The following is a 12146-nucleotide window of genomic DNA, read 5'->3' as shown; positions in this document are numbered from 1 at the left end:
ATATTTAAATATTTTTTTAATATATTTTATTAAGATAATTTAATTAGATTTATAAAAATTTATTCTAAATATCACACTTATTTTAAAATTATTTAAATTAATTAAATAGAAAAGAAAAAAAAGAACGCAATGCGAGTTGAGGTGCGGCGCGGTAGGTTGCGAGGGAGGATAAGGGCGTGTCCGACGTTGCCGGACGTGTCCGACGGCATCGGAAGCATCGCCGGATGCATCCGACGGCATCGGGGGTGTCGCCATAGGCTTCCGCCAGTGCCGGAGGCGTCGTCATAAGCTTCCCCCGGTGCCGGAGGAGTCGCCGAAGGCGTCCCACGACGCCTTCGGCGTCGCAGGAGGCGCCCCACGTCGAAAGTGTCACGGGAAGCTTTTGATGCCTCCGGAAGCGTCTTGACTCTTTCGACCCCATCGGAGGCGTCCCGCAACTCCTCCGGCGCTGCCTGCAATAGTGTTGAGACGAGAATGCCTTCGGTGTCGATTTCGGCCATCCGACAGAATAGTACGTGTCGGACAGCACAGAACTATATTTCATTCCTTAATTTTATCCATTCTACAATGTACTAGATGAAACATTTACACCCTATTAAATATAATACTATTTATCATCTCATGTCCAAAGTAGAAATTAAGATACAAATATGAATTGCACAAGCAAGACAAGTCGAGTTTATTGAACAAGCTCAACAAATTATATGAATCAGGTGGGTTATGGGATAGTGGCATAGGCAAACTAGTTGGGTCAAGCCATCAAAAGGGACACGCATACCAATTGGGCCGAGCCATCAAGGAGGGCAGCAAACCAGCTGGGTAGAGCCATCAAGGGGCCAGCTAAATGAGCAATAATAGATGGATGGACAAGGAAAATAAGTAGGTCATTGTGGCAAAAAAAAAAAAAAAAAAAAAAGTGAATACGTTTTCCCCAGCGTCCCCGTCAATCCGTCCCAAGAAAATAAATAGGTCATGCAGTTTGTTTGGGCAGATAGAGCAAGCTAGCAAGATAAATCAATAATTAGATGGAACAAATCAAATAAACCGGATGAGTCAAAAGAAACCAAATAAATATGAATTGGATTGGCAAATTGGATTAACCAAGTATATCAGAATCAAATTGATTGAACAAACCAAAAATAAATATGAATCATTCCAGTTATCATGTCATTCAACTAACGCAACCAACCAAAGGAACAAAATCACCATTCTATACTATTTTCATTCACATTCTCTTCCATCCACAAATCAAACAAGGCCTATGGGTGCAAAAAACTTCAAACTGAAACAATCTAATCCACAAATATAACAACATTGAAGAGAAGAATGCCATGGTACTCTTTAATCTTTCTAAAACAATTAGTTCAATATGTATAAGTAGGAAAAAGAAAGACTCAGTCAAATTTATTCTAAGAGTAGTAGCAAGCAACAATTGTATTTCATGCTCATAACTTTGAATATTTGGTCCAGAAACATGAAAATGTTAAAGCAAAGATTTCTATCAGTTGGATTACATTGAAACAACTGATCATTTCCACTCCCTGAAATTATTTAAGGCAATGAAGTACCTATGGTGTTGCTTGAACCAACAACGCCATTTTCTATTGTTCCTCTAGAATCTGGTTCTGATTCACAATTTCCAGCACTAAAATTATCATCTAAAGTTGCAGATTTTTCTGGGGATGAACCATTTTCTTGGCACCAGAAGAAGGGCATTCTCTGTTCATCGTCTCTCATCCTAGCAGCATAATCATTAATGTTGAAGCCCACTTGGCTATTTCCTCCAAATGCACAGTCTAATTCATCCATATTGAAGAACTCTTCCATGATCATTTTGGAGTTGTCATCATTTGGGTATACGAACTTTACTTTTCTATAGGTCTTTGGTTCGAGCAAGTGTTTCGCAATCTGTGAAAAAACATAGATTAAGTACGCCAACTAATATGGACCTCAATTCAATGATAAGGCAGCATGAGAACCAATATATTCTGCAAATTGGCACTTGTATAAAAAGAATAATATTAGATGAATTGATTCTGAGAGTAGTTTCTAGCTTGCAATTTTATCTTCACAGAAAAATAATTAGGAATTTTTTTTTCAAAATAAATTAATGAATATTAGAAGATCTTAACAAAAAAGAAGGGTAGAAAATCAGATTATAGAGAATCAGTCTTCACAGATACCTAAAAACAGTATGATACTAAGAACTGAACAAAGTTGATAAAAATGCCAAGACTAGAGGGATTTATCTAAATTTATAGAATATCTCAATACTAGAAAAGCCAATCTAGAAAAAGTTTTACAGGAAGTTGCTGGATGTGTCCTTGTGTCTTTAAAGATAAAAGGGGTTTTAAGAATATCCACGAGATTGAGTAAGCAACAAAAGCATCTTTTTTCCTTGATGAAAAAGAAAGGAGAGAAGTTATGATTTACTGAGAGCAAAGAATCATGTAATTTATGAAATAAGCATATTGCTTGCACAAGGTTAGCTCATCCTCTATGATCAGAACTGCAATAGCAGATCCACACAGGATACTTAAATTTGAAAGTATGGACAAGGATAAGCATTAGCAAATGAAAAATAAACTTTATTCTGGGATTCAGACACTGGTTTTGTGATGCAGAGCCATAAACAAAATAATATCACAAAAAAGTAACAAGATCAAAATGTTCAGATATATAATTTGCAAAAGGAGGATGCATACATTCCAGAAAGGTTCAAAGAACTTTGGCGGGTTGTAAAGTATGGCTAAGCCCAATCTTTCAGGGTAATGATTTTGCAATACATCAGCTGTTGCTTTGGTTGTCCTGATTGATATATTTGACAGGTCGAATCCTTTGAAATCAATGAGCCACACCATTTGCTCCTGATCAGATGGAAGATTCAATATGGCATTCTCCATACAGTATACCAAGTATCTAATCTTTCCCTTGATTGACTTTGAGTTCTACAGAATGAAAATGAAGATGCGGAAAGTTAGGCACAACCTGCAAATATGTCTTACCAACTGCAAAAACTCGGAATCTTGAGTGAAGAACAGTCTTAGTATATTCAAACCTCACACCGAGGTCTCATGACAAGAATGCTCCTTCCTAATTTATCCGAGAAACTTGTTCTGTAAATTTTTCCAGTTTCAGCTTCACTGGCTATTTCATCCTAAAAATAATTAAGAAGAAATAGCAGCAAGAAATGAGTTCAACAACCCAAATAAGGACATATAGAAAAGTAACAAACTTACCAAAACTTATCTAAGCAAATCCAAACCTATGACTTCCATTGATACATAAAAGAACATTTAGAGGTAAAATTTGACTTCGTATAGACATTCTCTCAGTAGCTTGAGATTATTTTCAAAATAACATGATAGAACTTTCTGTTTATTCTGTTTCTCTTATTTTTCGATCTGTTAACAGCTCCTAAGCCAATCTCTTACATCTTACTTCACAAACAAGGATGAATACTTCCATATCTTTTACTGGTGGTGTTATCGGGGAATCATTCATTCATTTGAAAAAAATGAAAATTGACAAACCATAAAGATATATGTGACGTGATTTCTAATGAAATTTCTCCTAGAAATGGCATTTGAGAAATCTCAAAGATAGGCTCTACACAGTCAAATTTACATAGGAAGCTGTATAACATACTGAATCTTCACAAATTTCCTGGAAATTTCAAATCCACTCATAATAAAATATCTTTCCAGAATATTCTGAGATAGGAACTTCAGAAAACAAAACTATCTTTAAAAATACAACAGAAGGGAAAAGAGCAAGAGCAAAGAGTTTACTCACCCAATGAATTTTTTCTGGTTCATATTCAAGTCGCCACTTCAAGGTCTCTTTTAACATTTTAGTTGCTTTTTGAACATTCCAGTTTCTTGCTGTTAAATATCTTGCAATTGATACATCAGAAGCATAAAGACGTAACTTATCTGGCAGTGAACCCAGTGATGCTCTTACCTCATTTATCTGGAATGGGTACAGAAAAACATGCATAATTGGATTTGGGGGAAAAACTCAGACTCATGATACATATCACCCCTGCAACTTAAATTAACAGACAAGTAAAAATGTACAGTTGTTATCCATCAGAAATACCTTTTCCCTTTGTTTTTCAGAAAAAGATAGTTTTTCTGAAAAATTCATGCCAGAGTCAACAGAACTCATCACTCGTCGTATATTTCCTAAGAATTGCAATTAGATAGAAGAAGAAACTGTCAGACAAGAATACTAACTACAAAATAAATAGAAGTTCAATGCAAGATGTTCCTAGTTGGTCGAATTGCTTAGCAACACAGCTACTTCAATTTCCCAGTATATAATATATTCAAGTGCTAGAAAGAGAAACAAGCAGATGTCATAGTTTCCTAATACCAATGCTTTGATGATACACAGGTCATAAAGTTTCTAGGTTAGGCCCACAGAAACTACTACCACTGCATGGAAAAAGACTTCTCAACTAAATATTAGAATGAAAACATATATATATATATATATATATATATATATATATATATATATATATATATATGTTAGCCCCTGAAACTTGATGGCAAAGCTAGGCATAAGGATTGGGGAGCTACTCCTTTGATCCAGCCTATTGGGCATGTGCGCAAGGCAAGCCAAGCAGCGACAAGAATTGTGGCAGCTTGCAAGGCTGTCAAATACAACTTACATGCCAAGCTGGAGGTAGACTTAGATTATAGCGAATAGATGTGAGGATTAGATGTGTTGGTCTGAGCATTTAGCCAAGTAGACTTTCAAAAGATGTAAACGATGGCATGCGATGGGCGCATGCAATGCGACACGACGGTTGGAGCAGCAAGGGGGTTGTTTCACCTAAGTCACGGTGCTAGACTTGGGCAAAGCACAAGGCGTGCAAGTTGACCTTTAGCATGGTGCCAAAACAGTAAATTGATATGGGCAAACAATTTTGTAGATGTGGGAAAGGTAGTTAGCAAAACTGTCATGTAACTGTCAAGTCAACCGCTGCCTATGCATTATAAATAGGCAAGATTGGGCAGTGGCAACGGGAAAGTAAGCAAATCAGTCATGTTTCACTTTGTAATCCTTGGTTATTGTTGTGAATAATAGAGGTTGGGTACATTGTGTGTTGCTTGCTTGTGGCTTTCGTTGGTCATTCGTAGGAGGCATTTATTGTGAGCATTTTGTGGGATCGAAAAGCGCTAGAGGAGGGTGAATAGTGCTCGTAGCTTTTTCACTTTTTTGTAAATCAATAGTATATGCAGTGAAAAAAAAGAATTCAAAAGAAGAATCAACAAAGACAAAACTAGCACGTTGTTTTTACTTGACTCAAAACCTGTAGCGACTCCTACTCTAAGACCCGCATCGTCGATCGCTTTTGTTGGACAATCCACTAATAATTCTGAATAAGTACAAGTACAAACTGATAATAATTTAAGTGTTATAAACAAAATTATACCGACAACTAAAGATTCCGAAATTCGTGCTTTCAATCGTCAGAGCAATGTTACAGTCATCTTTCGAGCAATGTGCAAGTTGTTTCTCTTGAGGTGTTGGTCAAAGTCCATTTTATAGGCCACCTCCGGGCGCTTGGATGGGTCTCAGGCGCCCTCACGTAGCATTCTTGCGTCGAAACTCTATCCAACAATTTTTATTCTTACCTAGGCGCTTGGACCACTCCCGAGTGCTTGAACGTTGATGTGTGTCGACTAATTGGAACGCGCCAACTCATCTGCACGCACGGCTGAGTTCGGCCTAGCCCGGGCACCTCGACCTGGTCCGAACGCCTGGACGGGCGCCTGAATGCCTATTTTCTAGCCAATCTTCTAGCTTTGATTTCCTACACTATAGAGTTAGCACAACAAGCAAAATATATTATTTTGAATGAATTTGACAGTCTTAGGACTGTTCGATTTTGACTTTCAGATTTCCGTGAAACGCTACGTCGAACTGATGCCTACTATTCTCTCAACGTGGAACATATCCTCACCTACTCCTCTTAAGAGAGTTTACTTGATGTCAAACTAGTATTTCAAAATGTTTGGACTTTTACTCAGCATCCAAGACTTCAGAACTTTCTACTGGATGTCTGATCCCCGACCCATCCAGTTTTCACCTAGTATCCGTGACTTCCAGGGCTTTCACGTTCGCCTGATGTTCTCGACCTGCTAAAACTTTCACCCAGCCCCTCGGACCAGGACTTCCTTGCCTAGCTGCAACTAGGGTTTTCCACATGCCTAGTATTCACTAGGACTTTTACCTTACCTAAACTCACTTAGGACTTTCCTACACACTCAGTCAGAATTATTAGAACCATAATAACCCTTAACCCCTTTGCCATTATCAAAACTTGGGTTCGATCATCTCGTGCTTCTTGCACCAACACATTTGTGGTGCATTAGTTGGTTGAATCAATTGTAGGACTTGGTGGCTGCGTAGGAACATTTCTAAGGCACAAATTTGACCCTGTAACAACTGGTATCAGGACATAGAAAGATGCTCGTAGTCAATCATGAGATCAGAGAACAAATTGCAAATGTTAAAGCCTTAATCAGTTCTGTCCATGAGGGAGAAGATGATTACAATCTAATTGTAAAAATTACTGATTTGGAGGCTACTATGGCTGATGGAGGAAATGGCTCAGATTTGTAAGAATAATGTTGGTCTGTGCTTCGAATTGGTCATTCTACAAAAGCAATGGGAACTTAAAAATTTCTTGTGGGATATGATGTAGTACTAGGGTGTTTGAACTTGAGAAAGTGACAATTTTCAGCATGTACCTTGGTGGTTATGCAAAATTATGGTGGAGAACGCGCATGGTGGATGATTCCAATGCTGGTTGGCAAAATATTAACACTTGGGATTAGCTGAAGAATGAAATGAAGGACTAGTTCCATCCAAGCAACACTTCATGGATTGCATAAGATGGGTTGAAACGTATCAAACACAAGGATTATGTGAGGGACTATGTCAAAGAATTTAGTTCCTTGAGTATAGACATTAGAACATGTTTGAAGAGGACAAGTTGTGTAATTTCCTTTATGGTTTGCAGCCTTGGGCACAGATAGAACTTTGAAGGTAGAATGTGAAGGATCTTCCTAGTGCAATTGTTGTCATTGATGCCTTGGTTAATTTTCATGTAAACAAAGATATCTACATGCTTCCTTGTCTTCCCAATCCATGAACAATTGAAAGGATAAGGAAGGGGAATAGAAGAACAATATGGGTAACAATCAGTGGAAAGGCAAGAATGATCACATTGCATCCCAAGGAAAGAACAACTTGAAGAACCAAGGTTGTTTCTTGTGTAATGGGCCTCACTCGACAAGGGATTTTCTTGAGTGAGAGAATTTAAATGCTCTCTTGGTGGAGAACATTGGATGCCCAAAATAGGAAGTTTCTCTTGTTAATCTTTTACATTTGTTGAATCCAATTATTAATTTTGAATTTGTTGAATTGCTAACCAATATGTCAGAGGACATGGTGTGAGCGCATTGTCTACTCTTGCACATTGTTGTGGAAATAGAAAGGGCAGCCCGGTGCACGAAGCTCTCATTATGCGGGGTCCCGAGGAAAGATCCATTACGCAGCCTTACCCTATTTTTTTTGCAAGAGGCTGTTTCCAGGATTCGAACCCGTGACCTTTTGGTCACAAAGCAATAATCGTGACCTTTTGGTCACAAAGCAACAACTTTACCGTTGCACATTGCTGTGGAAATGAACAGAAAAATTTATTCATGCAATTGTTGACACGGGAGCCACTCATACCTTTGTATCTGCCAAACTTGTGCAATCATATGGGTTGTCAGTGAGCAAATGCCCAAGTTATATCAAATCAATGAATGCAACGACACAAGATATTAGGGTATGGATTATAATGTCTCTATTACTACTAGGCACTTGGGTTGGGAAGGTAAACATGATGGTGATTTAACTTGAGGATTTTCAACTCATTCTCGGAATTGATTTATTGCGGAAGACAAAGACAGTACCTATGTCTTGCTTAGATAGGATCATGTTGATACAAGAGTCAAATCCTTGCTTTGTTCATTTGTGTGCACCTTTATGGGAAGGGTCATGATAAGTGGAAGATAGACAACATATCCGTGGTATCACTTGAAAAGGTATTGAAGAGTGGTGAGACATCTTATTTGACTGCCTTGATTAAGAATGAACCTGACATGAAGGTTGAGATGACTGATTTTGTTGTTATCATTTTAAGGGAGTTTGCAAGACATGAAATCTTGCCGCTGCGATTGCTTGATTCTGAATGGACTATTGAGGTCACATGGATACTTCTAGCAAGGTCATTGGTGGTATGCTGGAGAAAGAGGCCTACATACAAAAGCATTGAGGACATCGAGTTCTTCTGGTAGGGGTGGTTTGTTAGCCCCTTAAACTTGGAATAAGGATTGAGTCACTGCTCCTTTGATCCAGCCTATTGGGTATGTGAGCAAGGCATGCCAAATAGCAACAAGAATTATGGCAGCGTGCAAGGATGTTCAGATGGGATTGTAGTAAAGAGGTTTGAGCATTTAGCCAAGCAAACTTGCAGGAAATGCGAGCAATGACATACGGTGGGTGTATGCAATGCATCATGACAGATGGAGCAGCAAGGGGGTTGTTTCGCCTAAGTCACAGTGTCGGAATTGGGCAAAGGACAAGGCATGCAAGCTGACCCTTGGCATGGTGCCAAAACAACAAAATGATGTGGGCATACAGTTTTGTACATGTGGGAAAGGTAGTTAGCAAAACTTCCATGTAACTGCCAAGCCAATCGCCACCTATGCATTATAAATATGCAAGGTTGGGCAGTGACAAAGAGAGAGTGAGCTAATTTGTCATGTTCCACTTTGTAATCCTTTATTATTGTTGTGAATAATAGAGGTTGGAAATTTTCATATATATTTTATGTTGCTTGCTTGTGACTTTCGTCGGTCATTTGTGGGAGGCATTCTTATCAGCATTTGAGGTGTATTAGTTGGTTGAATCAAGTGCGGGACTTGGTGGCCGAACAAGAATATTTCTAAGGCAGGAATTTGACCCTGTGACAAATGGTATCAAAGCATAGAAGAATGCATGTAGTCAACCACGAGATCAAAGAAGGAATTACGAATGTTGAAGCTTTAATCAATTTTGTCCCTGACGGAGAAGATGATTACAATCTGATTGTAAAGATTGCCAATTTGGAGGCTACTATAGATCAAATTCGGGGGGTCTCTATAGAGGAAATGACACTTGGGATGGGTTGAAGAAGGAAATGAAAGATTAGTTCCTTCTCGGCAACACTTCATGAATTGCACAAGATGCATTGAAATGTCTCAAACAAAATGGTTCTATAAGGGACTATATCGAAGAATCTAGTTCTTTGATGTTGAACATTCAAAATATGTTTAAGGAGGACAAGTTGTATAATTTCATGTGTATATATATATTAAGGCTCTTCTTTAAGACACTAATTGGACTTTGGATAAGAACTTCAAATAGAGCATATCTTTATTATTGCAAGATTATATTTCCTTGGATCCTTCTATAAGTTATCAATAGTTTTTTCTAAGACATTCTGGATAATATTTTAGAAAAAGTATGCAACATATATTTGGTTAAAGATACCTCTATGTTGTTCCATTGACGAATTACAATGTTACCTATATCATAGTGCCAGGACACCAGTATTTCTTCATGCATTTAAGCAAAATACTTCACAAAATCCTTATTGTCAATTGTGTCCTTATTTACGTTTGTAATGTATATCCTTAAAATGATTCATCAAAGCAAGTTTGCGAGGTTGTCAACATGCTTGATTTTGCTTTTGAGCTTCAAAGTGAACAAGGTATTTATTGACTTAGGCAACATGCACTGAATTAATTAATAAATAAGATACTAAGATGCTCAATTTGTAACATTAAACTATTACAATAATGAATGGTCAATGCCCCGAGCTACGGTGCAGTGAAAGGACGCCTACTTGTCACCCAGACACTTATAATTCGATCTCTAGCTATGGCACATTTGTAGGGATGTTTCCTCCAAATAAGGCGCGCAACCACGGAATGTTGGGCTTCTAGCTGCCCATCACAAGTGCTTCCTGATTTACTCTGGCGGCAGGTGGGAAACTTTCGTGGGGTGGGATCAGTCACCCCAGGTTCAGTGTTACCTGGTTCAACATAATAATGAATGGTCAATGGTTGAAAATTTACTGGAAGCAATCTTTCATACAAGGTTCAAAATCTCAAACCGTGTTGATGTTTCGGTCAAAAATGATATTATTTCGATACATGGTGTCGATGATAGATTGAAGTTAAAGAAGGAATGAGATGAAACATAGCAAGGAGTCATTGTATGTGTCAAGTGGTATCGAGTTTCGGTAATTTAATGGAACGATACATTTCGATTGTTTCACTCGACACAGTATGAGATTTCAAACTATGCTTTATGATTCTTGAACCATTGTCGCATTACTTAGCCTTATATGACATTTTTCCCCTCTTATCTCTTTAACATTTGTTTATGATCCCTTTCACTTTGTATCTCTGTGAAGATAGAGGTATTTAATAGGTTGAGTTGCTGACTAAAATGATTAATCAATTTAAGGCCTTCAATTGTGTTGTTGTTTATTTTAAGCCAGTAGTCAACACTCTGTTGCCAAATAACAAATTTGAGCTAGTCTAAACAACAGTTGATGATGTGGCCTACTAATGTTGTGCTAGATTAGTTGTGTAGCATTGGCCAAGTTGGTGAGATGGGTCAGATTTTAGTGGTCGGAATACCGAAGAAGGTTAATATATTCGAGTATGTTGTAAATTGACCTCCCATTAGCTGAATACCAATTATTTGCACTTACTTATATGCAATATGACTGTTTTCTCCATAAATCACATAAACTAACAAGCAAGTTCCATCAAGATCGAGAAGATACAGTGTTCAATAGAAGGATGAACCAGCTATTATCTTCCTTGGTTGCAATAATTCCATCTCACAGCAAGGAAAGTGGGGCTGAGATTTTTAATTTTACAAACCTGCTTCCATTTTAACTCAAGAAAAGCTAATGCTATTCAAGAAGGAAGAAAAAAAAAGAGCAAAGACCTAATGCTGGCTACTGCTACCCTGGCAGATAAACAAACTACAACAAACACATGAAATTGACAAGGTTTCCTTCAAACATGGTGATTTCAAGTCGCTGAAATGTGCCATAATGATCAACTACGCCCACTAATTCCAAGACAAACGCGTCCGAGATCATAACATTCCAAAAGAAAGCTAAAGGCACCGAGTGCACTAGAAAGAACCAAGAACAATAAGCACTGAGACAAATCGGCAGCGAGAGGGAACGAGGCGGACTTACCTTCCTAAGAATCCAGAGACGGAAGGCGAAAGCGATGGACGGAGAGATGGATCGCCGGCGAGAATTGAGTCAAGCGATGCGGAAACAGACACTGCCGTCGCCCCTGGAAATGAGTCAATGACTCGGGGAACATCGCTATATTACACGGGATTTTTGTGCTGCGATCAACCATCCGACGGCCAACATGTGCTTCACGTGCGGGGACAGGCACCACTTGCGGACAAATTCATGGATTATTACTCATCCGTCCCTGGTTTCCAAAACTTTACAACTCTGAGCTTAAGCTTGAAAGCTAATGACGACTCTTATTATCATTTCTTTAAAATACGATTTCTTTTTTCCGGGGTTATAGTAAGTGGGACAGATTTATAAGGTTGGGTCATCTGTCATGATTTCTCAAAGCTTCCTCATTTTTTTTAATAATTAATAAAAAAAAATTAGAATAAATTAGTCAATTTCATAATTAAATAGAGGAAAAGATTAATGCTTAATAAAAAAAGACTTTTTTTTTATTAAAATATTAAAATGATATTTCATAATACTTTTATCTAAAATATTTTATTTTAATATTATCTTACTTTTTACTAAAGCTTCCTCATTTTTTCTAATAATTAATAAAAAAAATAGAATAAATTAGTCAATTTCATAATTAAATAGAGGAAAAGACTAATGCTTAATAAAAAAAGACTTTTTTTATTAAAATATTAAAATGATATTTCATAATACTTTTATCTAAAATATTTTATTTTAATATTATCTTACTATTTATTGAAAGACCTTTAATAATTAATTTTGATGAAATCTTAAAATTAAA

General features: G+C 37.5%; 1 protein-coding gene across 1 annotated transcript; it reads right to left on the bottom strand.

Annotated features, from left to right (window-relative positions):
• Nucleotides 1–1403: 1403 nt before the first annotated feature.
• LOC122034283 (phosphatidylinositol transfer protein 3-like) lies at nucleotides 1404–11521 on the bottom strand. The gene is made up of 6 exons (XM_042593461.1): nucleotides 11333–11521; nucleotides 4102–4187; nucleotides 3796–3972; nucleotides 3059–3157; nucleotides 2706–2948; nucleotides 1404–1908 (listed from the first exon to the last, which is right to left on the bottom strand). Exons 2-6 carry the CDS (start codon nucleotides 4168–4170, stop codon nucleotides 1552–1554), a joined length of 945 nt encoding a protein of 314 aa, XP_042449395.1. The 5' UTR covers nucleotides 4171–4187; nucleotides 11333–11521; the 3' UTR covers nucleotides 1404–1551.
• Nucleotides 11522–12146: the final 625 nt, after the last annotated feature.

The sequence above is a fragment of the Zingiber officinale genome, chromosome 11B (genome assembly GCF_018446385.1).
Source record: "Zingiber officinale cultivar Zhangliang chromosome 11B, Zo_v1.1, whole genome shotgun sequence".
Taxonomy (NCBI): domain Eukaryota; kingdom Viridiplantae; phylum Streptophyta; class Magnoliopsida; order Zingiberales; family Zingiberaceae; genus Zingiber; species Zingiber officinale.
Note: the sequence above shows the minus strand (reverse complement) of the source record. Positions and strands in the feature narration are given on the sequence as shown.

What these genes read in the sequence shown, in the direction of transcription:
- LOC122034283 (XM_042593461.1), bottom strand. Translation starts at nt 4,170, where the DNA reads ATGAGTTCTGTTGACTCTGGCATGAATTTTTCAGAAAAACTATCTTTT. An exon ending in AACCAGAAAAAATTCATTGG is followed by an intron (nt 3,158 to 3,795) that starts GTGAGTAAACTC and finishes AATTATTTTTAG; the next exon opens with GATGAAATAGCCAGTGAAGC. An exon ending in TCATGAGACCTCGGTGTGAG is followed by an intron (nt 2,949 to 3,058) that starts GTTTGAATATAC and finishes TTCATTCTGTAG; the next exon opens with AACTCAAAGTCAATCAAGGG.